Source organism: Quercus robur, chromosome 1 (genome assembly GCF_932294415.1).
Source record: "Quercus robur chromosome 1, dhQueRobu3.1, whole genome shotgun sequence".
Taxonomy (NCBI): Eukaryota; Viridiplantae; Streptophyta; class Magnoliopsida; order Fagales; family Fagaceae; genus Quercus; species Quercus robur.
Genome location: NC_065534.1, coordinates 14,069,092 through 14,096,889, shown reverse-complemented (window position 1 = coordinate 14,096,889; position 27,798 = coordinate 14,069,092). Strand labels below are relative to the sequence as shown.

At 40.6% G+C, this 27,798-nt stretch overlaps 1 protein-coding gene and 1 long non-coding RNA gene across 3 annotated transcripts; one reads left to right on the top strand and one right to left on the bottom strand.

Annotated features, from left to right (window-relative positions):
- Positions 1–148: 148 nt before the first annotated feature.
- LOC126722195 (histone deacetylase 9) lies at positions 149–7,297 on the top strand. Of its 2 annotated transcripts, none has more exons than XM_050425344.1 (14): positions 149–272; positions 875–987; positions 1,093–1,210; positions 2,025–2,099; positions 2,183–2,402; positions 3,309–3,372; positions 3,669–3,761; positions 3,863–3,971; positions 4,152–4,201; positions 4,281–4,371; positions 5,738–5,808; positions 5,981–6,079; positions 6,694–6,760; positions 6,950–7,297. In XM_050425344.1, the coding sequence occupies exons 1-14, from the start codon at positions 236–238 to the stop codon at positions 7,033–7,035; spliced, it is 1,293 nt and encodes a 430-aa protein (XP_050281301.1). In that variant the 5' UTR covers positions 149–235; the 3' UTR covers positions 7,036–7,297. The 2 variants fall into 2 exon arrangements, 1 of the variants encoding a protein (XP_050281301.1); XR_007653982.1 differs by having other exon boundaries at positions 190–272; positions 5,738–5,905; positions 6,950–7,032.
- A 6,776-nt stretch (positions 7,298–14,073) lies between these two features.
- LOC126713685 (uncharacterized) lies at positions 14,074–14,819 on the bottom strand. Its single transcript, XR_007651398.1, has 3 exons — positions 14,658–14,819; positions 14,523–14,593; positions 14,074–14,291 (listed from the first exon to the last, which is right to left on the bottom strand). It is a non-coding gene; the product is annotated as an uncharacterized LOC126713685 (long non-coding RNA).
- Between the last annotated feature and the right edge of the window lie 12,979 nt (positions 14,820–27,798).

Below are 27,798 nucleotides of genomic sequence, written 5' to 3'. Positions count from 1 at the left end.
TCCATAATCTAAGTTAATTTTATAACTTGAAATAATTACGTCCGAACGGTGTCGTTTTATTAATTAAAATGTGATGACGTGTCATTACCTAAACCGTTCATTACAAACAAAGGGTCCAGATTTCACCAACTCCAATCAAATGAAATTACACGTCTAGTTCATTAAAACACCTCTATCTCTCTCTCTCTCTCTCTCTCTCTCAGAGTTTTCATGCGCCACTGCGCTGCCAGCTAAAATGCGCTCCAAGGACAAGATCGCCTACTACTACGACGGTACTCTTCTCTCTCTCTCTCTCTCTCCCATTCACCGATTTCTTATTTCTCTCTCTCTTTTATTTTCTTATTTAAATCCTTCAAATTTTTTTAATTATCAAAAACCAAAACCCTAGCTGTATTCGAACATGGCCAATTTCTCTATCTCCTTGTATATACCATCTCGTACTCTGTTTGGATGCGATCATAATGCTAAACCAGAACAGAACAACAATTTCTACAATCCATCTTCAAATCTTCAATGTCAAAATGAGCTCATTTTTTGCTTGTAGTAGTACACACACACACACAAAAAAAAAAAAAAAAAAAAAAAAAAAAATTGACAAATATTTTTCATAACAGTTGAGTTGGCTAGATTTTACTGGTTATTACTGACATCACTTCCGGGTGTGAAATTTTTGGTCAAATTTTTTGTGTCTATAGACATTGAAAAATTTGATGCTATAAGCCAAGAGTTTCAACAAATTTCACAATTGTTGACGTGGCATGTTGTTAATAATAGTAGATGATATAAAGTGGCGTTAGTGGTGGCCTATATGAGAATTAGTAATAATATGTTGTGAAAAATGTATTGTTTACTCATGTGAAAATGGGTGTTGCAGGGGATGTGGGTGGTGTTTATTTTGGACCGAACCATCCGATGAAACCGCACCGGCTTTGTATGACACATCATCTTGTACTCTCCTACGATCTCCACAAGAAGATGGAAATTTATGTTAGTTACTAAATCTGGAAGCTGTTTATTTGATTTTTGAATTCATTGAATTTCATTCCTTTTTTTGTTTTTGTGGATTAAAGTGGTTGGTTCTGTGTAATGCAGCGACCTCACAAGGCGTATCCTGTTGAGCTTGCACAGTTCCATTCGGCTGATTATGTTGAATTTTTGCACCGGATTACACCCGACACTCAATACTTGTTCTCAAATGAATTGGCTAAATGTATGACTTTTTTTTTTTTTTTTTTTTTTTTTTTTTGTGTGGATTGATATGCGTTATTGATATGTGCTAATAATTGTTTATCGTTATCGTTTGTAACAAATGTTGGGAAAGGAGTAACTACATGCTTTAAAAGTCAAATCTTCTGATAGAAAAATTGACTGTAGGTATTTAAAAAGAATGTTGTGGTGAATCATTTAATTGAGTGGAGTCAATAGCTTGAGAATCTTGAAATTATTGCGCAGATTTGTGGCATAATATGAATCCTTGTTTTCAGTTGTGATTTCCATTCCATGGCCAGTGAAAGCATAACATGCAAGTATGCAATAAGTCCATGACTTTTTTAGAATTGTTGATGCACTTTTATTATAATTTTGAAATTAAATAACCGTATGCGTTGTGGTAATATATTGGTTTGTTATGGTGTAATTTAGTGCATTGTATAGATACTTGGTCCAGGTTATAGTTTTAACCTTTTTATTTTATCACTATCATCAATAACTCATTGTTGAGTGGGTTTTAAATTTTTATAAGTTTTTTTTTTTTTTTTTTTTTTTTTTGATAAGAAAAGGAAATTTTATAAGTTTTTCAACATGTAATTATCATCTCTCTCTCTCAAAAATAATGCGGCTCTTTCTCTCAGCCTACTGCCCAAATAGTAAACTAAAATAAAGTCTCTTTGAGTAGTGATGCAAACTCTATAATTTAAATCTAATTTGGATGTGTCATTGGCTGGCACTTCTTAAATGAATTTAATTCCTTTGGGTTGATTAATATCAAGCTATGCTTATACCTTTACTCTTTGTTTTTGAACCAGATAATCTCGGAGAAGATTGCCCTGTCTTTGAAAACTTGTTTGAGTTTTGTCAAATATATGCTGGTGGAACGATAGGTAATTTAACTACTAGAGTGTTGTTCTTAGAAGTTTGGGTTATGCCTGTTAAGCCTTGTATAGAAACTGACATTTGCTAGCAGATGCTGCACGCAGATTGAACAATCAACTTTGTGACATTGCCATAAATTGGGCCGGTGGATTACATCATGCCAAAAAGTGCGAGGCATCTGGATTTTGTTACATCAATGACTTGGTTTTGGGGATCTTGGAGCTTCTCAAACATCAAGCCCGTGTTTTGTATATAGATATAGACGTCCATCATGGGGATGGTGTAGAAGAAGCCTTTTATTTCACTGACAGGTAGGATAACCATCTTATTAGTTGATGAATTTGGATTAGGAAAGGTATACTAAAGCTACTGGGAACATTGAATTTAGTTAAATGATTAATTTACACATTATAGCTTACTGCTAACAATGCTAAATGATTAGATTTCTTCTAAATTCTTTATGCAGTGATATGTGATCAGTCTCTCACTCTGTCGATATGACCTGCTAGATGTAGGTTTTGCCTTGCTTGAAAAGTAACAAGTGTAAACTGTTACATCTATGATGTTAAAATCATATGTTGATAGGAACTAGACCACAGCTTGCTTATGAGAAATTACTTGGGAAATTAGACCACAGCTTGAATCAAGAAAATATGGGCTCGACATGGGTGATAAAAGTAGAGTACTGTATGAAGCCATGGCCCTCAAAGATTTTCAGAACACCCTTATATATATATGTATATATTTTTTTAGTTCTATGGTGAAACATTCATTTTGCACTTGGCCACCTCAAAGTTATCATATTGTATACCTGACACCCAACCCCCCCCCCCCCCCCCCCCCCCCCCCCCCCCCCCACAAAAGGGAATTTCTAGCTCTTCATGTGGCCCAAAAATTATGTTACCAGAACTCTTTTACACGTAAAAAATATATTTGTTGTTCTAGCAATCAGTAAATTAGGCCTTTATAACTTCTTTAAATATTTTTGAGAATAAAAAAAGCTGACCTTCAGTCATGCTGGTTTCTTCTGTCAAACCATGAGAACTCTTTTCTATGCATTCTTTCCACTTTGCTGTTACTTCTAAATTTCATATCTTAGTAAAGATACATGATTATTTTTTTGTGACCAGTCCAGTAGATTGAATTGTTTATTGTTAATACACTTATCGTGCTTTCTTTATACTCCTCACTAAATCTGTGAAAGTTGGACATGACAGGGTGATGACTGTTAGTTTTCACAAGTATGGAGATATGTTTTTTCCAGGAACTGGTGATGTTAAGGTGATTCTTTAATGCTGTGTTGTTTGTTTTTTGGGTAGTATTTCCAATAATGAAGACAATTTACAAATTTCAGTTTGTGCGAGTTAATTCCGTTGGGATTCCTACTTTGTTAGTTGTTTGCTCCACACAAACATTTCATGCATCCTGAGAAGACATGCATGCAACTGCTTAATCTCAGATTTGCATGCTCAACTGCTATCATTCCCTCTGTCCTCATTGTTTATTTATCTTTAGAACATGAGAATGTTATGTAGTTGAAATTTGAGTAATGTGCATTGCTATTGTTTGTACTGAAGGAAACAGGAGAAAGAGAAGGCAAATATTATGCCATCAATGTGCCACTCAAGGATGGAATAGATGACACTAGCTTCACTCGACTTTTTAAGAGCGTAAGTTCTAGCAATAACCAACTAATTTCAAGATTAATGCCTTTATTTCTGGCTTGATCCTGTCAAGTGTTAATTTCTGCTTTCAAATTTCCATTTTGTAGATTATTTCCAAGGTTGTTGAAACATATGTTCCAGGTGCAATAGTTCTCCAATGTGGGGCAGACTCACTTGCTGGGGACCGCTTGGGCTGCTTCAATCTCTCCATTGATGGTGCATACTCCTTGTAATTAAGCTTTTTCTCTTCCCCTATGAAGATAATTTCCAATACGCCCCCCCTCCCCCTCTTATTTTGGTCAATATTGATTTTGGATTGGTTTTGAATTAGTTCCCAATGGCTTAACCTTTGATTGCAAAGTTTACTCTGTGGTAACATTCTGATGCTTCTTACAGGGCATGCTGAATGTGTTAGGTTTGTGAAGAAGTTTAATTTGCCCTTACTGGTATGTTTTTAATTTGACCAAAACTTTTAGTTCATTAGTATCATACATCAGACATAAAGAGAGAAACTTCTTTGTGCAGGTAACTGGAGGTGGAGGATATACCAAAGAGAATGTTGCTCGGTGTTGGGCTGTTGAAACTGGAGTTCTTCTGGATACAGAGCTTCCCAATGGTATGCTAATGATGGTCTTTCTTATAATGTTTGATTGAAGATATGCCATGATGCACTGGATATATTTTAATTTTTAATTATATATTTACTATTGCTAATTTTTGTCATTGTAAGCAGCTATCATTTTTTTTTTTTTTTTTTTTTTGTCATTGTAAGTGCAGTTGATTTTCAAAGTTGGTGTGATGTATTGTACTTAATCTCAGCTCCTTAAAGCAATGTCCAAATCATAAAATAAAATGTCACTTTTAGCATGCCAACATTAATTGTTGAATTCTATCTACATCTTTTTTTCCTGATTAATGTGTAGTAAAGGGGCAAAAGACATGCAACATATTCATGATATTGTTCTTGCTTTTATCTAGATTGCAGTGTTCCGGTTGTTTTGGACCTTTTGCTTAATATATCCAAGTTTGCATAGTTAGCCTTCTATAGCTAAATTTTTTTAAAGCATCGCTCTTATAGACATTGTCTTCAGTTTCATGTTGAAATGGAAAAATGGGTTGCGGTGATGCAGAACAATGAAATTTGATGCAGCAGAAAATCCAAAAGAAATTGGAGAAAACAAATAGAACTAGAAAAGGGAGTATACACCTAGGAATAAGTACATTGGATTGCTTGGAATCAATACCAAGTGGGGAGGCTTAGGTTGTTTGGAATCAACACCAAGCCATTGGCAAATTACAACATTTATTTTTATTCATTATTCATACGTTTCCGTAATGTTTTCTCTGGGGCCTTTAAATAGGCTCCTAAATAAAATCAATTCCCAAAATAACTCAGCATCAATTTTGGTCCAATTGAATCAATCGATCAAACTGGTGTCCGCATCAGGCGGGTTGATATGAACTGATATGTATTTATTCATTAATCATACGTGTCCGTAATGTTTTCTCTGGGACCTTTGATTAGGCTCCTAAATAAAATCAATTCCCAAAATAACTCAACATCAGTTTAGGTCCAATTAAAACAATCAATCACTGGTGTCCGCATCAGGTGGGTTGATATGAACTGATATGTACTTATATACTATCTGCAAAACATTAGTTTTCCCAATGTTGACCTTGTTATATATTTGAAGCTTGCAAACAGTTGTCTGACCTATTATCTGAAATAATAACCCTTTATCTTCATATTTCTTGGGCATAACTTCAGCTTTTTCTTATACCATATGCTTTGTGCTGACTGCTTGTTGTGACTATTTTCCTTGTTTATAATGAGAAACCACAGATTATGATGCATGTTAAGCCTTCTTATCAAAAAAAAAAAAAATGATGCATGTTAAGCCTTTTTTCCCCTTGCTATAATCAATATTCCATTTCTATCTAGTTTGAGTATAAGTTTCATTATTAATTTATCTTTCTTGCAGAGATCCCGGAAAATGAGTATATTAAATATTTTGGTCCAGAATATTCATTGAGGATTCCAAATGGGCACATAGTATGTACTTTCTCAGAAATCTTATGTTACTAGTGCATTTTACTTCATCCATACAGCAATTTGATTGCTGAATCAGTTATTTCCAAATGGGCACATAGTATGTACTCTCTCTCCCCAGTGTCTTTATTGTTTTTGGTGTGTTTTACTCCTTTTCTCCCTATTGGTTGAGCAGGAGAACTTAAATAGCAAATCGTACTTAAGCACAATCAAAATGCAAGTCTTCGAAAATCTTCGTTGCATCCAGCACGCCCCAGGAGTACAAATGCAAGAGGTCAGTGGAATGCAAATATTGCCAAAGCCCATGTTATCCTGGGAAGTGAAATATATTAAAAGATTGAGTTACACTGTTGTTTACTTGCTATGCTAAGTTGCTAAACTCTTGAGCAGCCTTTGATAACTATATTTGAGTTAATGGCATAATTTTAGGGAGTCTTGTTTATTGGATTTGACATTTTTATAAATGCTGGTCATCTGGCACTCACACTGATATGTCCAACAAACTTTGTTACCACTTGGTGGATTCCGTTGGGATAGCCATTGCCCCAGAAGTTAGGCTGGCAGTCTGGTGTCAATTATCTGGGCCAGAATGCTTTTGTTGAGTTTTGACTTACAATGATTTTCCCATTATGAAGTTTTATGTTTTAAACTATGAAAAGTGAAAGAAGGTTCATTTTTGGGACCATTTAAAACATGAAAGAGCTATGTTTGCACGAGACACCTTAAACTGTGGAAATTTATTAATGGGATGGTTTCAATGGTCCATCAGGTCCTTGGTGCCGCCTTATTGACAACATCTTATCTTTCCAGCTTTTCTGAAATCAGACATTGGTTTTGGATGGATGTATCAAAATTATTGAACTGATAGCAATGTTTCCTCTGTTTCAGGTTCCACCTGACTTTTATATTCCTGATTTTGACGAAGATGAGCAGAACCCAGATGAGCGCATGGATCGTAAGTAAAATAAAAATCATATATGCATAATGCACCCCAGTGGAACTATCATGCCAGCATGCATTGTTCCTAAACATGATGTTTGCCAATTGAAATTTAACAAGAAAATTCTTTCAGATTTTTATGCTTCTATTATTATAGTTTTTTTTTTTTTTTTTTTTTTTTGTTATTAAAATTCTGTCTTTTCAGAGCACACCCAGGACAAGCACATCCAGCGTGATGATGAATATTATGACGGAGACCATGATAATGATCAGAACATGGAAGATGTATGAGTTGACACTGAGCACTGAGCACTGAGCACTATGCATATTTTGAGGGAAGGGTAGCTTTTAGTTAGAAAGGAAAGATGTACTTACTAACTAGATTCTAAATTGTGCAGTCCCTCCTTATTAAAGAAATGGCTGAAACGGACTAGCGATGTACCTATTCATATTGCTATTAGATTTCTTAATATTGTTGTAAAATGCATTGGCAGCAAGAAGAATACTTTTATTTTCTACTACAATGGAAGTGGTGTTTGTTATGTAAAGTTAATAGACAGGGAGCACATTATATGAGTATGTCAGCTTAAAATTGTCAAATTACTTCCGCACATAAAAGGATGCAATAGTAACATTTTTGCAAAATTTGCCAAATAGCACATTTTTAGAAATTTTTTAGGAGAATAGCATCCAAAAAAATGTGCTACATAACTAAATAACTTTGTTTGGGTGTTATTTTCCTAATTTTTTTCTAAAATTGTGCTATAAAGCAAATTATGCCTTAACATTTTGGTATTATCTTTGCTCCGTAATCAATAAATAAATATATATATATATATATATATTTATATATATAAGTAGAAACTTCAAGCGAGAGTGCATGAGGTTCTGCTATGTGACGCTTTAATGTTTTATTTAACATTTTTTTACCTTTTTTTCATTAAGTATTTTTTTACTGTTATCCAATAAATTATAATAACTTTTTTTTACTATTATATAAATTTAGACTTTTTTACCACTTTTTATTAAATTTATTTTATTGTTACTCAATAGATCATAGTAACATCTTTTTACTACTTTCTTTATCTCAAATTGTTTGACCTTTATTCCTTTTTGGAATGTCTCAAAATTATGTCCTATTTGAAAAGTCAAATACCATTAATTTATTAACATTCCCTTTATGCGATTAATTGATTTATGGGAGCATTTGTTTTAATTAAAAAAAAATTAAAAACCTAAATTTTGAAATCCACTATACATACCATCTTTATTCAAAAAAGAAAAACCTTCAGAGATAAGGTAGTTAATGATAAATTTGTTTAAGGGTAATTTAGAAAATTTCTAACTTTTTTTTAAAGAGATAAGACAGTTAATGATGTTTCCCTAAATAATTGGGTTTTTCTAATTAGGCTAAACAATTTGGGACAGAGTGAGTATTATATAAAATATGAGCTACTCTTGACAATTAGACCAAAAGTTTTTCTCTACAAAATGGACTACCTTTTAAAAAAGACAAAATTTAGGTACAGTACTTTAGATGTTATTTAAGTTTCGTTTTTAAGATTTAGTCATGTGGCTATTTAACTAAAAAATACACTTCCATCTCATGAGAAAAAATCCACATGGTAGAATTTTAAAAATGGAACCTAAGGAACAATACTTAAGTACTGTACCTAAGTCTTACTCTTTTAAAAATATACCAAACTGTAGGGACACGATTTTCGTTAACCCAGTCCTGGATGATCAGGCCCTGGCCTAGGAAGTCCCACACAATGAAATTTGTAAAGTATGGGCTGAAGAACTCGGTTCCAGTTGGCTCAAACGGTTCATTGCATGTTCTTAGTGGATGTAGAAATGTAAATTACGAAAATGTAAGTGAAAGTCGAAGTTCTATTCATGGACAAACTTTCTTACAATGACTTCTTTCTTTTCTCTCTCTTCCCTCTCTCCCCTCTCCTTTTTTTTTCGTCCCCTTTCTGGGGGACTCTTACATATAATATAGGCCCTCTCCTATCATCTGGGCCCTACACTTGTTGATCATCCAAACACCCACTTGAGTATCTGTCCCATCAGACGCCCTTACCAGTTCTTTGTGAGTTGCAGTGACCAAAATAACACTGTTCAGGGGTCTTCTCCTCATTAATGCGGTCAAGAGAGTAGTTGTGGTGCATTTAATGTGGTGGTGACAGCCTTTGCTGGGATATTTTGAGCCTTCTTTCTTTTTATGCGTTTGGAGTGAGGGCTACTGTAACGGGGATGCATCATTGATCTGGACTTTGGGATGTCCGAGGAGGAATTACTCCTCGGACGTGTTTTCTTTGCTCGGTTGGCTTGGGCAGGGATTTACGGGCCGCGCGTCTCTTCGGACAGGATCGTCCTCGGACGGGCCCAAGGCCTAGCCAACTTGTTATTCTGGGCCGGTCCCCACAATAGCCCCTCAAAACTCCGGTTTTGATCTCCCTCCGAGGAGAAAAGCGGGGTTTTGACATTTATAAAGGATGGAACGGATGACCTCTTGGTCCGCGCGCGTGGGCAGTTACTTTTGACGCGCCACAAGTTACGAGGCGCGGCCATTTACTCCAGACAGCTTTATGTCTCCCTCATCCAACGACGAGATGTGGATCTGACGGCCAGCATTGCTCCTTGAATTCGTGAGCGGAAGGGGTTTTTTCTCTCTCCCTTCTGCTATATAAAGCGCCTGAGAGGCTCCTTTTTTCTTTTTTATCCGCACATCAGAACAGAGAGCTTCAAAGAACTTCAGCGCCCAGAAATCCTTGAGCACCTCCTTCCTTCAAATCTCCATAATCGTTTCTGCGAAGCGCCCTCCCTAAAAGAGATTTCCGATCACCTCACCGGTCATTTGTGAAGATATCTGTAAGTTCCATTCGCTCTGTCGCTTTGATTTTCTCCTCGGATTTTGTTTTTCTCCTCGGTCTTTATTTCCATTCCTCCAGTTCAGCTTAGATGGGTAGATTCAAAAAACTAGTAGACACTCCGGCTGCCATGGAGGCCTTTAGGGCAAAATTCCATATCCTGCCGGGGGTGATTCTGCGGTACTGTCCCCCAGAAGGAGTATTGTTAGATAGAGGAGTGGGTGAAGTAGTCATTCCCATGATTGCCTTTATTCAAGGGGGAATGATGCTCCCCATGCGTAGGATTACCCGGGACTACTTGTTCTACCATAGGCTGACGCCACACCAATGCGCTCCAAACATGTTCAGGGTATTAGGCTGCATAGACGTCTTGAACGAGCGAATGGGTTTAGGTCTGACTTGGCATGTCATGGTACGCATGTACGAGTGTCACTATGTCGAGAATGGAGGGTATTACTTTAAATCTCGATCCGAGATGGTTAGGCTAATCTCCTGTCTCCCCATATCCAATAAGACTATGAAGGATGATTTCCTCATTACCTCAGGAGAATGGAGCGACGGTCTTCATTGTCCAACTCAGGTAGGAACCCCAGGTGCGGCGCCTTTAGGCCCAATCCTTTAGGGGGGGGCTTAGCTCCTCGGACTTACTTACTTTTCCGCTTATCATAAATGTCTTAGTTTAATTCTAACTTCCTTCTCGGCTGTATTGCAGATAAAGCTTTGGTTGCTCCCAGGCTGAGCCACGTGAACGTGCCGGCTCTAAATTATCTTTTAAGGTCAGAAATCTACGTCCACGAGGACGGGCAGCTGCGTGCGTGTCATTTGGTTTTGGGCTATCAACCACTAACCCGTGCTTTCCAACCCGTTGGCCATGCCATTAGAGCCAGTAGCCCCCGGTTAGCTAGGATTGACGTGTCCAAGCCTGGGTGTTTGGCCCGAGTAGATCTTAAGCCAGTCGTGCTACCTGGAGTTCGGGATCCTCCACCGGTCGTGCAACTGCCTCTAGGAGATCTTGAAGTCGCCGCGCCAGTTGAGGAAGAGGCCGAATCATCTTGTCTTTCCCTTGAGGAGGAAATAGACGAGTTTTATTTTGAGGAGGAGGTTGACAAAGCCCCCGTAGTTGAGCTCTCGAACCCTGAAGGAGAGCAGGACCGCAACTTCGTGGCTGGCGGTCCAATCATTATAACTTGCTCGAACGACTCTTCGGACGGGGAAGTAGGCGATATGGCTGGTAAGGGAAAGTCTTTGCGAGAACTGATGTCCAGCCGAGGAAAGGGTCAATCCTCAAAGACGCCTGCCAAGGCACAAACCCAAGATCCTCCTCCAATCGCCCCTCAGGTTCCTTCTGACCTTGGCCTCAAGGTTAACCCTGACCTAAAAAAGAAAAGGCCGGCTGACATTCCTGAGGAGTAAGAGGGCTAACTCCACGGAGAGCCGGGATGAGGAGAATCGGGCTGAGGTGCGCGTTAATCCCTGCGCATGGAGTCCGAAGATGGAGCTAGACGGGGTTGCTATCCCCTATACTGCCTCTGTTCGCGAGTACAATAGGGGCAAAGCGGGCTACATAGCTGAGACCCTGGAGCAGCCAGTGCTCCTTCCTCGGGATATGGAGGCTTACAGGCGGTTCTCCCAGCCCGAGCTTTTTTTGTCCCTTAAGAGGGACCTTGCGATGGTAAGCCATTCTTGCACCCTTTTATCAAGCCATCAACATTGTTGCATTCTGTCCTAATTCTGGTTTTATTTTGTTGGCAGATCACCCAGCAAGTGTTTGTGGTTGAGGAGTTTTGCCGCAGCAACCGCAGCTTGGCTGAAGCTGAGGTTCAATCTCGGGCTGAGGTGGAGAAGACCGTGGGGTCCCTCAAGCAAGAAATCTTTGAACTAACGGAGAAGTTCAAAGAGTCAGAGAAACAGCGCAAGAGCGCGGAGGCTGGCCTAAAGAATACTGAAACGCAAGCAGAGGATCAGAGCCAGAAATTGTACGTAACTGAAACCAGTCTCGCTACTGAGTAGCAGAATGTACTGGATCTCAAGGCCGCTCTGCAGAAAGCTCAGGATGAGATGACGCAGGTTAAAGAAGAGGCCCAACTGATCCGAGAGGCTGCAGAGGCTGAAAAGAAAGCTTCTCACCAGCTCGGGGTCCAAGAAACAGAGGCCAGGCTATCCGAGGAGATCCCCGAGGTGTGTAGGGAATACTGCAGCATTTCATGGGCTCACGCCCTTGATGCTGTAGGAATTCCTGCGGATTCGGCGCTGAAACTGCCTGAGAACGTCTTCTACCCTCAGGAGATCCGAGAGAATCCTGATGGCGTCCAAGCAGCTTCTGAGCAGGACTTGGCGGTGCCTGATGCCGTCCCCGTGCCTGATAAAGCGAAGGATCCCGCCATGGACTCTATCTCCGAGGCTCCTCCTCCTCAGCCAGAGCAGAAGAAGGACCCTCCTGCCAAGGCTTAGCTCTTAGGCTTTTAATTTTTGTACTTCCCCTTTTTTTTTGAATGAGAGTCGTCCTGTTTTTGTGTTCTTTTGTAAGGACCTCTCTTTGTATTGACCTCGGAATATTAATGTAGAATGTTCTCTTTGTTTTCTATGGATGTATGCTGGTACCATCCCTTTATTTAACGTTTGCAATGGTGTAAATAAATATAAATGGTTGAGATAAAAAGGATGCCGTGCGGCGAATTTGAATATGGGTTTCAATAATGCTAGGCTACGCGCACACCTTGAAATGATTTCCCTTAAGTAATAATTTCCCCTAAGTCTATGGTCCGAGGAGCCATGCAGGACTTAGGTTCTGTTTAAAACTTGGATAAATTGTTGTAAGTAATAATTTCCCCTAAGTCTGTGGTCCAAGGAGCCATGCAGGACTTAGGTTCTGTTTAAAACTTGGATAGTTGCATAAGTAATAATTTCCCCTAAGTCTGTGGTTCGAGGAGCCATGCAGGACTTAGGTTCTGTTTAAAACTATGAATAGTTGCCATAAGTAATAATTTCCCCTAAGTCTGTGGTTCGAGGAGCCATGCAGGACTTAGGTTCTATTTAAAACTTGGATAAATTGTCATAAGTAATAATTTCTCCTAAGTCTGTGGTCCGAGGAGCCATGCAGGACTAGGGATGGCAACGGGTCGGGTTCGGGCCGGGTTTTTGCATACTAGGGCCCGACCCGCGGGCCAAGACCCTAAACCCAGACCCGGCCCGAATAATAATCGGGTTTTTTTTTCTGGGGCCCAGACCCGCCCCGCGGGTCCCGTTTAACCTGTTGGGCCCAAATCTGGCCCAACTAATTTTTTTTTTTTTTTAAAGCCCATTGAGTTGTTTTTTGCCAGATTGAAGCCCATTCATTGGGCAGCCAATTTAAGCCCATTCAAGGCATTATTAAGCAGCCAATTTAAGCCCATTCAAGGCATTATTAAGCAGCCCATTCAAGCCCATTCATTGGGCAGCCAATTTAAGCCCATTCAAGGCATTATTAGGCAGCCAATTCAAGCCCATTCATTGGGCAGCTAATAAATCATAACTATAAATCAATAAATCACCAAACATCAATAAGGTAGCCAATTCAAGCCCATTCATTGGGCAGCCAATAAATCACCAAACATCAATACATCTATAAATCAATGAATCATAACTAAAATCACCAACTAAACATAAAAATAAAATAAATCCAATAAGTCCAAGAACTAAGTATCAAAAGTCCAACAAGTTCAAGAAATTCAAAAATAAAAAGTTACAAAACAAATCCTACAAGTGTAAGAAATTACAAAATGTCTTATCCTCCACAAACCAACAAATTAAAAAGGCTAAAAAATTACAAAATGCTAAAAAGGCTTAAAATAATTACAAACCAACAAATTAATCCAACAAGTTTAAGAAATTAAAAAGGCTACTAAATTATTACAAAATGTCTAATCATCCATAATTGTGACACAACTCCCATCCTCTTCATTAGGCTCCCCATCATCAAGAATTGTTTGAACAGTACAATCTCCGAACATAGTTGAAAAACCTACAATAACAATGAATTAAAGAATGAAATATCAAATTGTAACTAGCAAATATAAAACTACAATTTTAATTTTATAAATAGAAATTAGACAATTAGTAATAAGCAACAATTGCAACACATTTGAGAAGCAAATCGAAACTTAATACCAGCAAAGCAAAAGGTAGTAACCTCAGTTTCCTTGGAAAATAAATTTGGGATCCAACAACCATTAAAAGTTAAAATGGTCTCTTCTACTATTCTGATAAAAACCAGATTGCCCATCAATAATTTAATGCTAATCAATATAACCAATATAAATCCGACAAGATTCAATCTTTTGTGTTTCGTAAATCCGGTTCATACTAAGTAGAAATTTGCATCCAGGTAAAGACAGAACCAATATAACCAATGCAAGCAAAGAAGCAAAAAGTGAAATAAACAGAACCAACATATACACAGACAATATGTGAGGCAAAATGATGGTCAAAAGACAGAATTATTTTTTAACCAAATAGTTGTATGAGAGAGTTTTCCTCCTCACAAAAAATAGTACATCTAAAATTGATAAATGAAACAGAAAGAACAAAATAAAACAAAATTTTGATTCAGCTTCCTTACCTTATGTGAAGAAAGAATGGATTTAATTGGAATCCCAAAACCACAAGCAGCCTCAGTCCACACTAACCAACACAAATCTGTACAGAGAAAACAACAAAGACAAGAAACGTTAGCCAACATAAAACCCATTTTTAAAAAATCCAAACCCTATTGAACTCCAAGCTGATTAAAAAAAATAATAATAAAACCCAGTTCATATTATTATTTATTTTGAACTCCCATAAACTTAAAATTAAAAATACAAAAACAATGAAGCTCAACAACATTACAACAAAAAAAAAAAAAAAAGAAGAACCGGTGACATAAACCTGGAGATGAGCTGCGGAGTGAGGGAGAGCCGGTGACTGGAGATGAGCTGCCGAGTGAGGGAGAGTCGGACCTGTGGGTCGACGGTCAGCCACATTACAACAACCAAAAAAAAAAAAAGAACCGGTGACACAAACCTGGAGATGAGCTGCGGAGTGAGGGAGACTGGGAGAGCCGGTGACTGGAGATGGGCGACGGAGTAAAAGAGAGCCAGTCGGAGTGAGGGAGTGAGGGAGAGCTGCGTGCTGCGTGAGGGAGTGAGGGAGAGCTGCGTGTTGCGTGAGGGAGTGAGGGAGAGCTGCGTGAGGGAGTGAGGGAGAGCTGCGTGCCTGTGAGGGAGAGCTGCGTGAGCTGCGTGAGGGAGTGAGGCCTGTGAGGGAGAGCTGCTGCGTGAGCTGCGTGAGGGAGTGAGGCCTGTGAGGGAGAGCTGCGTGAGGGAGGGCTGGAGGCTGAGTGATTTCAGATTTGGGGATTACCGGGTTAGGGATTTAGGTTAGAATTATAGGTTTATATATATAAAGGGCATTTTAGTAATTTAGGGTACCGGGTTTTAAACGGGCCGGGTTTCGGGTCGGGTTTCGGGTTTTTTCAATAAAACCCGGACCCGATCCAGACCCGCTTCGAGGTTTTTTTTTTTTTTAAATCCATACCCGACCCTATCCTTAATCGGACCGGGTAAAATCCGGCCCATTAGGGTCGGGCCGGACTGGGTACCCGCGGGTCGGGCTGAAATTGCCATCCCTATGCAGGACTTAGGTTCTGTTTAAAACTATGAATAGTTGCTATAAGTAATAATTTCCCCTAAGTCTGTGGTCCGAGAAGCCATGCAGGACTTAGGTTCTGTTTAAAACTTGGATAAATTGTCATAAGTAATAATTTCCCCTAAGTCTGTGGTCCGAGGAGTTATGCAGGACTTAGGTTCTGTTTAAAACTATGAATAGTTGCCATAAGTAATAATTTCCCCTAAGTCTGTGGTCTGAGGAGCCATGCAGGACTTAGGTTCTGTTTAAAACTATGAATAGTTGTAAATAGACCAGTGGGCACAGGATAATCACGAAACAAAACATGGGCGAAGCCATTTTCATTAATAATAGTATCTTCTTAGGTTATTTACATTCCATGGTCGAGGTACAGTTTTTTCATCCAAATCTTCTAGATAATAAGCGCCTATCCCAGCCACGGACGTGATGCGATACGGTCCTTCCCAATTGGGCCCCAGCTTGCCCCAAGAGGGGTTTTTTGTGCTGCCGAGAATCTTTCTCATTACGAAATCACCCGGACCTAGAGGTCGCAGTTTAACATTGGCATCATATCCTTGTCTTAGCTTCTGATGATAATAGGCCATATGGATCGTTGCTTTTTCCCTTCTTTCCTCGGCTAGGTCTAGACTTCTTCCCAATAACTCGTCGTTTCTGTTTGGGGTGAATGAACTAGACCTCAGTGTGGGAAAGTTGTTCTCGATTGGGAGCACGGCCTCAGCCCCATAAGTCATCGAAAAGGGGGTTTCACCGGTTGACCGTCGTGGCGTTGTCCGATAGGTCCATAAGACGTGTGGGAGCTCTTCTACCCATCTCCCCTTTGCCTCATCCAGCCTTTTCTTCAGTCCGCTCACTATGACCTTGTTCACGACCTCAATCTGCCCATTTCCCTAGGGGTAGGCGGGAGTGGAGTATCGGTTAATGATCCCAAACTCGCGGCAATATTCTCTAAAGCTCTTGTTGTCGAATTGGAGACCGTTGTCCGAAATGAGCGTGTGTGGAGTCCCGAAGCGGGTAATAATGTTCTTCCAGATGAATTTCTGGGCATCCACGTCCCTAATGTTGGCCAAAGGTTCAACCTCCACCCATTTGGTGAAGTAATCGGTTCCGACTATTATGTATCGCTTGTTCCCCGCAGCTTTGGGGAAAGGACCGACAATATCAAGACCCCATTGTGTGAACGGCCAAGGGCTAGAGAGGGGGTTGAGGACCCCTCCGGGTTGGTGGATATTTGGGGCGAATCTCTGGCACTGATCACACTTCTTAGTGTATTCCTGGGCCTCTCTTTGCATGTTCGGCCACCAGTATCCTTGAGTGAGTGCCCTGTGTGCCAGCGACCTTCCTCCGGTGTGACTTCCACAAATCCCCTCGTGTAACTCTTCAAGTAGAGACTCGGACTCTTCTGGATGTATACAGAGTAGGTATGGCCCAGAGTAGGAGCGCCGATATAGTTTGTGGTCCTCCGATAGCCAGAAACGAGGAGCATTCCTCAGTATCTTCTCGGCCTCCAATTTTCCCTCTGGTAGGATGTCGTTTTGGAGGAAGTTTTTTATGGGGTCCATCTAGCTGAGACTCTTTCTGATCTGATGGACCTGGGCTGGGTTTCTTCTAATGGGACTTGCTTGGACTAGATCTTCGACAAGGATCATTCGCGGTAGATTATGCGCCGAGGACGTGGCGAGAATGGCCAGCGAGTTTGCATGGGTGTTTACACTCCTGGAAATGTGCGTCAGATTGAAGGACTCAAAACTCGTCTGTAGGCGTTTGATTTGTCCTAGATGCTCTTGCATCTTAGCATCTCTTGCTTCCAGCTCACCCATCACTTGGCCGACGACCAATCTGGAGTCTGAGAATGCTTCTATTGCCCTTCCGCCCAATCTTTGAACCATCGTCATCCCTTGAAGTAAGGCCTCGTATTCGGCTTCATTGTTCGTAGCTGAGAACCCGAGTCTCAGTGATTTTTCAATGGCAGCACCGTCCGGCAATATTAAAACTATCCCAACTCCAGATCCTCTTTGGTTGACCGCACCATCCACGTAGACCTTCCAATGCAAGGTACCCCCTGCTGAAATTGTACCAACCAATTTTCCATTCATGTCTTTTTTCTCGGTTATTGTTTCTATAGAGGGTTCGGCAAACTCCGCGACCAAGTCTGCGAGGACTTGACCTTTGATGGAGGATCTGGGCATATATTTGATATCAAAGGCCCCCAAAAGCGCACTCCACATGGCGATCCTTCCTGTGTAGTCGGCGTTTCGAAGCACCGCTCGAAGGGGGAGCTGAGTTAGAATGATGACCGTATGTGCCTGAAAGTAGTGAGGGAGCTTTCGTGTGGTGTGTACTATCGCCAGAATTGCTTTTTCCAAGGGTAGATATCGCACCTCAGCCTCATGTAATGATTTTCTCACATAGTAAACCGGCCGCTGCACCCATTATCATCCCGTATCAATACCAGGCTGACAGCATGGGGGGCTACAGCGACGTATGCGAACAGTACCTCGTCGGCCTCAGGGCTGGACATAATGGGTGGTCGTGATAGGTATTCCTTAAGTTGCTGGAAGGCTCGAACACAGTCCTCCGACCATTCAAACCCTTTCCACTTGTTTATCAAGAGGTAAAAAGGTCGACATCGATCCGCTGATCGCGATATGAATCGGTTTAACGCTGCGATCATGCCAGTGAGCTTCTGCACTTCCTTCGGATTCCGAGGAGCCTGTAGGCTGTTAATTGCTTTAATTTGATCGGGACTTACTTCTATTCCCCTATGGGTTACCATATACCCTAAGAATTTCCCAGACCCGACCCCAAATGAACATTTGGAAGCATTGAGCCGCAGCTTGTGCTCCCTTAAGACGGCAAAGATTATTTCGAGGTCTTTCACGTGCTCAGACACCACTTTACTCTTTACGACCATATCGTCTATGTAGACCTCGATGATTTTGCCTAGCTGCAGCTCGAACATCCTGGTCATCATCCTTTGGTAGGTTGACCCTGCGTTCTTCAGTCCAAACGGCATCACCTTATAGTGATAGTTTCCGATGGGCGTCATGAAAGCCGTCTTCTCCTGGTCTTCTAACGCAAGGGGTATCTGATGATAGCCCTGGAAGGCGTCCAGGAAACTCATTCGAGGGTGACCCACGGTTGCATCCACCAATCGGTCGATTCAGGGTAAGGGAAATGGGTCCTTTGGGCACGCCTTGTTCAGGTCTGTGAAGTCCACGCAGACTCTCCACTTCCCTGTCTTCTTCCTTACCACCACCGTGTTTGCCAACCATTCGGGGTAAAAGACCTCTTTAATAGCCCCTACTTTTTTCAGTTTTGCCACTTCGTCTCTTACGGCACTAGCATGTTCCTTTGAAGGGCGTCGGGGTGGTTGCTTCTTTGGAGTTGAAGAGGGGTTAACGTTCAGGTGGTGACAAATAAGGCTAGGATCAACTCCCGGGGCATCGTAGGCGTCCCATGCAAACACATCAACATTTCCTCTGAGAAATCTGACCAGTTCCTCTTTTTCTTGAGAAGGCAACTCAGAGCCGACTTGAAAAAACTTCTCCGGGTCGTTGTTGACAGCGAATTTATCTAAACTTTCACACCTTATCTCCTCAGCTAGCCCATCGCCTTGCCCTGCTGAGGCGGTTGGTTGCTATAAGCTCTCAGGGGCCGAGGACTCGGCACGGGGCCGATGTAAGATGGCGGCCACCATACACTGCCTGGCCACAGCCTGATCTCCTCGGATCTCTTCTACTTGTCATCTGGATGGGTATTTTACCTTTTGGTGAAGTGTGGAGGATACGGCTTCTAGGGCGTGGATCCATGGCCTGGCAACTATCGCGGTGTAGGGTGAATAAGCGTCGACCATGATAAAATTTACCTCCACCACCTCCAACCCAGTCTATATGGGTAGTCTGATCTGCCCCTTTGGTGTAACAATTCTCCCTTCGAAACTGATAAGGGGGGAGTCATAAGCTGTCAAATCCTCCGACTTCAAGTTCAGCCCCTTGTACAGATCAGGGTACATTATCTCTACCGCACTTCCTGAGTCTACTAACACCCTTTTCACATCGAAACCTCCAATTCTTAACGTAACCACTAAGGCATCGTCGTGAGGTTGAATAGTTCCTCTCATATACTTGTCCGAGAATCCCAGTATCAAAGAGCTTCCCTTTTTGACCTTTTGGGTTCCCTTTGCCTATCCTCGGAGGGGAGCCGATCAACAGCCAGTACCCTGGGGAGGGGTGGTCTAGTTCTTCCTGGTGCGGCGAGGATGACATGTATCGTTCTGGTGGGGGGTCTTAAGGACACATCCTTTTGAGATTCTTGTATTGCTTGATCGAGATGGCCGCTCGAGGGGTGCAGAAGGTGACGCAACTTCCCTTCTCGGACCAACTGATCTAGGTGATTCCATAGATTCCTACAATCCTTAGTGGTATGCCCATGGTCCTGATGATAGTGGCAGTACAGGTTCTGGTTACGTTTGGAAGGGTCTCCAGCCATCTTTCCTGGCCATCTGAAATAGGGTTCGTTCCTCACTTTCTCCAGCACCTGTTGCACTGGCTCCCTGAACACGGCATTCACCGTTTGCGTATTACTCTGTCCAGCCTGTCTCGAAAAATCTCTCCTTGGCTGGTTATGGTTATACCGTTCCGACCTAAAATCATTTGCTTTGGGAGGAGCGACCTTCTCCTTTCCCCTTCCTTGCAGATGATCTTCCTCCACCCTTTTGTACTTGTCGATCCTATCCATCAACTGATAAACGTTGGCAACTGGTTTACCAGTGAGGGATTTCCTTAAGCCATGCTCGGTGGGGAGACCGCTTTTGAATGTGCTAATAGCAACATCATCATGGTTGTCATCTAACTCGTTATACACCTCCCAATATCTATCCGAATATGCTTTCAGGGTTTCTCCTTCGTGCATGGATAAGGACAATAGTGAACTGAGGGGTCGAGGGACCCTGGTGTTTGTGATAAAGCAGGAGCAGAAAGCCTGAGTGAGCTGCTTGTATAAGCCTATGGAATTTGTCTTCAGGTTGTTGAACCACCTCATCGCCATTGATCCCAAGCTGGAGGGGAAGATTTTACACATTAGGGCTTCATTTTGCGAGTAGATTGCCATTTTTTGGTTAAACTGACTCACGTGCTCTACCAGGTCTGCTCGGCCGTTATAGATGGCGAACGCTGGTTGGTTGAAGCGTCGAGGCAGCTTAGCCCCTTCGATTCTATACGTGAAGGGTGACCTTGAAACCTGGTCCAGCGCCCTCTTCATAGCATCGTTTCTCGAACCCTTGCTGGATGGGCTCTCATACTTCCGTACAAGGCGTAGTTCCCTTTCGTAAGAAAAGGTTTCACTTGGGGGGGTCCTTGACCTCCGTCGGTAACTCGCATCCTCCGCATTAGAGGACTCATCTGAGCCAGAGGGAGATCGTTTTCGCTGCACACGTCGTAACTTCCTTTTCAAGTCATCTATCTCTCGCTGCATGGCTTGATGACTATTTCACCTCTGGGACATATGACTACCTATCTGACTGTGACTCTGGCTCATCCGGATAGTATGCACACTTCCCTCATGATTCCCTCTGCCGCCTAGGTTGGCAGGGTTATTTTGCCTCTGGGACTCAACGGGTTGCGTCTGTTGGGAGTTAGCCTGGTGAGGATTCTCCTGGTGTGGACCTAGTTCTGCCATGCTCGACCGTTGTGCTAGCTGATACCCTAGTTCTTCCCACAGACGGCACCAATTGTAGGGACACGATTTTCGTTAACCCAGTCCTGGATGATCAGGCCCTGGCCCAAGAAGTCCCACACAATGAAGTTTGTAGAGTATGGGCTGAAGAACTCGGTTCCAGTTGGCTCAAACGGTTCATTGCATGTTCTTAGTGGATGTAGAAACGTAAATCACGAAAATGTAAGTGAAAGTCGAAGTTCTATTCATGGACAAGCTTTCATACAATGACTTCTTTCTTTTCTCTCTCTTCCCTCTCTCCCCTCTCCTTTTTTTTTTTTCGTCCCCTTTCTGGGGGACTTTTACATATAATATAGGCCCTCTCCTATCATCTGGGCCCTACACTTGTTGATCATCCAAACACCCACTTGAGCATCTATCCCATCAGACGCCCTTACCAGTTCTTTGTGAGTTGCAGTGACCAAGGTAACACTGTTCAGGAGTCTTCTCCTCATTAATGCGGCCAGGAGAGTAGTTGTGGTGCATTTAATGTGGTGGTGACAGCCTTTGCTGGGATATTTTGAGCCTTCTTTCTTTTTATGCGTTTGGAGTAAGGGCTACTGTAACGGGGATGCATCATTGATCTGGACTTTGGGATGTTCGAGGAGGAATTACTCCTCGGATGTGTTTTCTTTGCTCGGTTTGCTTGGGCAGGGATTTACGGGCCGCGCGTCTCTTCGGATAGGATCGTCCTCGGACGGGCCCAAGGCCCAGCCAACTTGTTATTCTGGGCCGGTCCCCACACAAACCTTATGAAAAATCCAAACCCAGTTATTACCTTACATATTATGACCCAAATTCGACCCTTCCCACGTGTAAATCAAAGCCAAAACTTTTACCTACTTACAAACTCTCTTCCTCCTCCCCCACATAAAGATGATACTTTTAGAAAATCTCATTCTCATGAAATCGTGTCTTCATTTTGTATAGATGATACTTTTAAAAAATTTCATTCTTATGAAATCATGTCTTCATTTTTCCCCAATTTCAATTCAATACACTTTTGTCTATTAATAATGTTTTATGCAATATATGCAGACAAATTGTTTTTGTCATCGACCAGTGCAACAAAAATAAATATAAATCTTGAGATCCCTGAGATTGCTGAAATAATTGACAAGAGCATATTTCTAAAATTTATAATAACAAAAAATTCTAATAAATAGCATATATTATCTCACAAAATGCCGTTTACTTAATATTTTCTTTAAAAAAATTCAATGATGGAAATGGTAAAAAACATGATCCTATACATGAAATACCAAAAATACATGTAAAACAATTTTCATATGAGGATTTATCCTTAAAGAATATGATGACAATAGTAAAGATAAAATGCAATGAATGAGATCCTACAAAACAGGTTCGTTAATAATTTCAAATTATACTTATCATTTACATAAAAAGATAATAATACAACATATTATTTACATTAAAAAAAATACAATTTAATTTCAAAGTTCATTGCAAGATGCGAACTGCTAGGGTATTACAACAATAAGTAACACTGAAACAACAATGGGTTGGTATTACAATTCATGCGTGCTTTGTGAAAGATATGTGTGTGCAATTTATAATTGTTACTTTTTATGATGATGAACTCATTACTAACAAAATTTTATAATAAACTAGCCAAAGACCCACGTGATGTGTGGGAATATAAATATAATATAACGAGGTATAATATATAAAAAGTAAAAATTACTTCAATTATTGTCTTTTTTTTTTTTTTTTAAGAATTCTACAAATATTTTTTTTTCTTTTTATCTCTACAAATATATCATTTTATTATTCTAAATTTTGTTGTAGTGTATTATATTTGCTTAATATACAAATAAATTTTATAAGTTTCAAATTTATTATTCAAAATTTTCATCTCTTAAGAAATAAGGAAATTAGCATAATAATAAAAAATTATCACAAAATTACAATGTTATCTTAGCCAAAAGTAAAATGAAATTAAATGAATAAAAATAGACTTTATAATAATTTATTACTCAAACATTTGGTAGGCATATTCAAATTCCTATCTAAAAAATAAAAATAAATATTAACTCAAACCAATTTAACCAAAACTATAAAAGGGAAAGAGAAGACTTTCTGATGAAAAAAAAAACACACACACACACACACACACAGACACACACACACACACACACAATACCAAAACACTTATTAAAAAAGGAAAGAAAAAAGAACCATTAATCTTAATTGAGAGAGAGAGAGAGAGAGAGAGAGAGAGAGAGAGAGAGAGAGAGAGAGAGAGAGAGAGAGAGTTTTCTGTGGGAAAAATATGGATTGAATTGGGAAAATAATATCAAATTTATAAAAAATAAAATGGGGAGAAGAAGAGTCAAAACAAAAAAAAGAATAAGAAAGTGTAACTGTAAAATAGAGAGTAGTGGGGAGATAAAAAGACAAAAAGGAAGGGGAAAGGTTGGAAGAAGTGTAATCATAAGTGTGAACTATCAGGGAGAAGAAGAGTTTTTATTTTTTTTATTTTAAGAATAGGGAGAAGAAAAGTTTGAATAGAGAAAAAAAATATATAAAAAAAAAAGTAGATGATGTGACTGCTGATGTGGCTCAACAGGAGCATAGTAACTATAAATGCTACATTTCAGCTTTTAAATATATATAGATAGATATGTTATAATATATGTATAACAATTTTTTTTTTATAAAAATTACGTAAAGCATTACAACATTATCTGTGGATCGCATAGACAACTTACTAGTTTTAATAATAGGAGAGGGAGAAGATGCATATGCTTAGTGCTTAGTGCTTAGTGCTGTCGGGTTCTACACGTTAGAATGCACGGTTTAATTTCAAATAAATTTTGAAGGCAAATTCAAATAAATTTTGAAGGCAAAAAAGAAAATGTAATAACTCAAATCATGTTTAGACTTCAGAATATGAGTTAAGGATTTAACCCATCCCTTTGGTGACTTAGAAAAAGGGTAAATGCAGAGTAAAATGACAAAATAAATCATCAAGATTAAGATTTTTTAATTGATTTTGGTCCAATTCAGTTCATTCGATCTAATTCAGTCCAATTTGGTCCACATTAATCTATTTGGTTCATACGGTTCACTCAATCCATTTATGTCCACTCTGAAGCTTGGAACTTGGTAAGGGACTTCAATATGAACGAATAAATTTTTCAAATTTTTGAAGTACCTAATTTTTTTTTTTTTTTTTTTGAGAAACCAGTCCGTCCTTTTTATTAATCAACAAAACATTTATCAACAAGTACAAGTCTTTGCACATCACTAGGGATGTCATCCAACCAGAGACGAGGGCAAGGGGAAAACTTTGCTGTCTTGGCCAGTCTATCCGCCACAGCATTCCCTTGACGTTTAACATGGATAAAAGATACTGAATCAAAATTCAAAGCTAGACTTTTAACATCATCAATAATATGGCCAAAGGAGCTTAGACAGGGCGAGTCTGAATTGAGAGCCTTTGTAATTGTTTCGGAGTCACCTTCAAACACTACCTCTTCAAGTCCGAGCTGTATTGCATAAAGTACTGCTGATCTGCAAGCTAGAGCCTCCACTTCATCAACAGTCATGGGGAGACAACACCTGTCCGAGAGTGCACCTTGTATTGTTCCCCCTGAATTTCTAACTACCACACCGATCCCTGCTTGTTTGGTATCATGGAACAGAGCACCGTCATAGTTTACTTTGGACTGTGTACGTTGAGGTGGTGACCAATGAGTAGGTCCCGCTGGGATTTGCTCTGGTATGGCAAGTTCCCGTGCTGCCTGAAATTCTTGTAGCCTATCACACATGTCCTGGTAGATCCGGTTGAAAGGGAGTGAGCTGGACTGCATTCTCGTTGCATTTCTTTTGTGCCATATGCTCCATACAACATAAGCAAATCTCTCAGCCAATTTGGGTACCTCAGAGTTTATGATACCTGTCCACAAGTCCCGAAAATCCACATATCGTGTAGATAACTGATTTCTGAGGTAGTGTTCATTCCACCATACTTCCTTGAGCACTTGGCAGCCCCAAAGCGCGTGAATTGTGTCTTCAACTTCCTCATTGCAGTGGTCACAGATTGCTGTCCGTGTTACTTTCCTGATGAGCAGATTTTTCTTTGTAGGCAGAGATTCACGACATGCTCTCCAAATGAAGTGTTTTATTTTGTTTGGGACGTTAAGAGTCCAAACTCTTCGCCAGCAGCTGTTTTGGGCAGAGGGGTCCGATGCACCAGGTAAGGTTGGGTCAGGACAATTTGATAGCATTTTATAGGCACTCCTTGTTGTGTAATTTCCTGACTTTGTACCAGCCCATATGAGAGTATCATTTGTTCGGTTATAGCTTAGGGGGATGCCGAGTATTGCTTGAGCCTCATGGGGGAGAAATTCCTGCACAACTCTATCCTCAATCCAGTTATGGTTATCCTCATCAATAAGGGCACATACCTTGGCATTATTAGGTAGATTTTTCTGGGGAGATATAATGTGCTTGGTGGGCAAACCTGGCAGTCATCTATCCCCCCGGATCTGTACTTGTGATCCGTCCCCAATCCGCCAATATGCTCCCTGTTTAACAACTTCCCTTGCCTTTAGGAGACTCTGCCAAGCATATGAACCTGAAGTTTTTACCTCACTGTCCAAGATCGAACAATGTGGAAAGAACTTTGCCTTGAAGACTTTATAGAGCATGGAATTTTTGTTTTGCACTAGGCGCCACACCTGTTTGCCTAAGAGTGCAAGGTTAAAATTTTCCAATTCCCTAAAACCCAAACCACCTTGGATTTTTGGAGTGCAAAGTTTTTTCCAAGCTATCCAATGGATTTTTCTTGATTCTCCCGAGTACCCCCACCAGAATTTTCGAATCATTGATTCAATTTCCCTACACAAGCTCTTTGGGAGTTTGAAACACCCCATAGTAAAAGTCGGCATTGCTTGTATAACCGATTTGATTAGGATCTCACGACCTGCTTGAGATAAGAGCTTTTCTTTCCACCCTTGAATTTTATGCCATACTCTTTCTCTAATATAGCTGAAGCTTTCTCTTTTCGCTCTCCCTACAAATGATGGTAACCCCAAATATTTTTCATATTGTGTCACCGCTTCCACACCTAGCTGGTCCTTTATTTTATTTCTGGTGTTCATATCTGTATTTGAGCTAAAAAATAATTGGGTTTTTTCACGGTTGATTTTTTGGCCTGAAGCTTGTTCATATTTTGTAAGGATGTCCATCACCGCTTGGCAGTCGGTCTCTTTAGCTTTACAAAGAAGTAAGCTATCATCCGCGAAAAACAGATGAGTAATTTTCGGCCCTTCTTTACATAGAGACACTCCATGCAAGTCACCATTGTTGGCTGCTTGTTGTATTAGTGAATGAAGGCCCTCTGCACATAAAAGAAACAAATAAGGTGATAGTGGGTCTCCTTGGCGGAGCCCTCTACTAGGATTGAACAAGCCATGAGGCTCTCCATTAATCATGATGGAGAATGATACCGAACGGATGCAACAACCAACAAGATTTATCCATTTTCTATCAAAACCCAACCTTTCCATAATTTTGTCTAAGAAATTCCATTCAACCCTATCGTATGCTTTGCTCATATCAAGTTTCAAAGCCATGAACCCCGTTTTGCCTCTTCTTTTATTTTTTAGGTGGTGGAGAGTTTCAAAAGCAATGAGGATATTATCAGTGATGAGGCGATTGGACATGAATGCACTTTGTGTTTCGGATACCAACTTTGGGAGGATTTTTTTGAGGCGTTTTGCTATGGTTTTGGAAATTATTTTATACATGACGTTACAAAGGCTAATGGGGCGAAAATCTTTTGGACTAGTTGGTGATTTTGTTTTGGGGATTAGGGTGATGAAGGTGTGGTTTATATTTGGTGGCATAATTCCCGAATTTAAAACTGATAGAGTTGCATCAATAACATCTGAGCCAACAATATTCCAATAAGATTTATAGAAAAGTGGGGGCATACCGTCCGGGCCAGGGGCTGTTAAGGACTTCATTTGTTTTAGAGCTTGTTCCACTTCGATGGCTGTGAAAGGCCGGGTCAGGTCTTCATTCATCAGTGGTGTCACTTTTGGCTCAATACCTTGGAGAATTTGATCAAGCCCAAACGTATTGGTTGACTGGAACATGGATTGGAAGTAGTCCACAAATGCTTTTCCAATTTGTTGTTCGTCCTCTAGTATTTCACCACTGTCAAGGACTAGCTTGGAAATAAAATTCCTTCTGTTACGTTGATTTGCCCGGCTATGAAAATAGCTGGTATTGAGATCACCTGCTTTCAGCCACTCCACCCTTGCTCGCTGTTGCCACAAGCATTCTTCCTTCACCATCAAATCATGAACTTCAGCTTTCAAAAGTCTTACTTGGTCGTGATTTGATCCACCCATGGACTGTTTCTTGGCCTGCACTAGTAGTTTCTTCTTTTGGTGCAGCAAACGGCGAATGTTTCCAAAAGAAAGTTTACTCCACGTTTGAAGGGATTGGCTACACCGGTTAATCTTATTGACCACTCTTTCCATCGGGTTGGACAAGGATTGTCCCTCCCATGAATTTCTTATCACACCTTCACAACCTTCATCCTTCATCCACGCTGCCTCGAATCTAAATGGTCTTCTTTTCCTGTAAAATCGAATATTCTCATCATCAGTGCAAATCCATAACGGGCAGTGATCCGAAAGTGAACCTGAGATATGGTGTACACGGGTTGATGGGAAGAATTGAATCCAAGTATTAGTAGCAACTGCTCTGTCCAAGCGGATCCACGTGACCGTTCCATCATACTGATTGTTGCACCAGGTAAAGGGTG

Bases quoted from the DNA above. Each gene is read 5' to 3' on its own strand.
- LOC126722195 (XM_050425344.1), top strand. From the start codon at position 236: ATGCGCTCCAAGGACAAGATCGCCTACTACTACGACG. The intron at 1,211-2,024 runs GTATGACTTTTT...TTTTTGAACCAG, and splicing joins CTCAAATGAATTGGCTAAAT to ATAATCTCGGAGAAGATTGC. The intron at 3,762-3,862 runs GTAAGTTCTAGC...TCCATTTTGTAG, and splicing joins TCACTCGACTTTTTAAGAGC to ATTATTTCCAAGGTTGTTGA.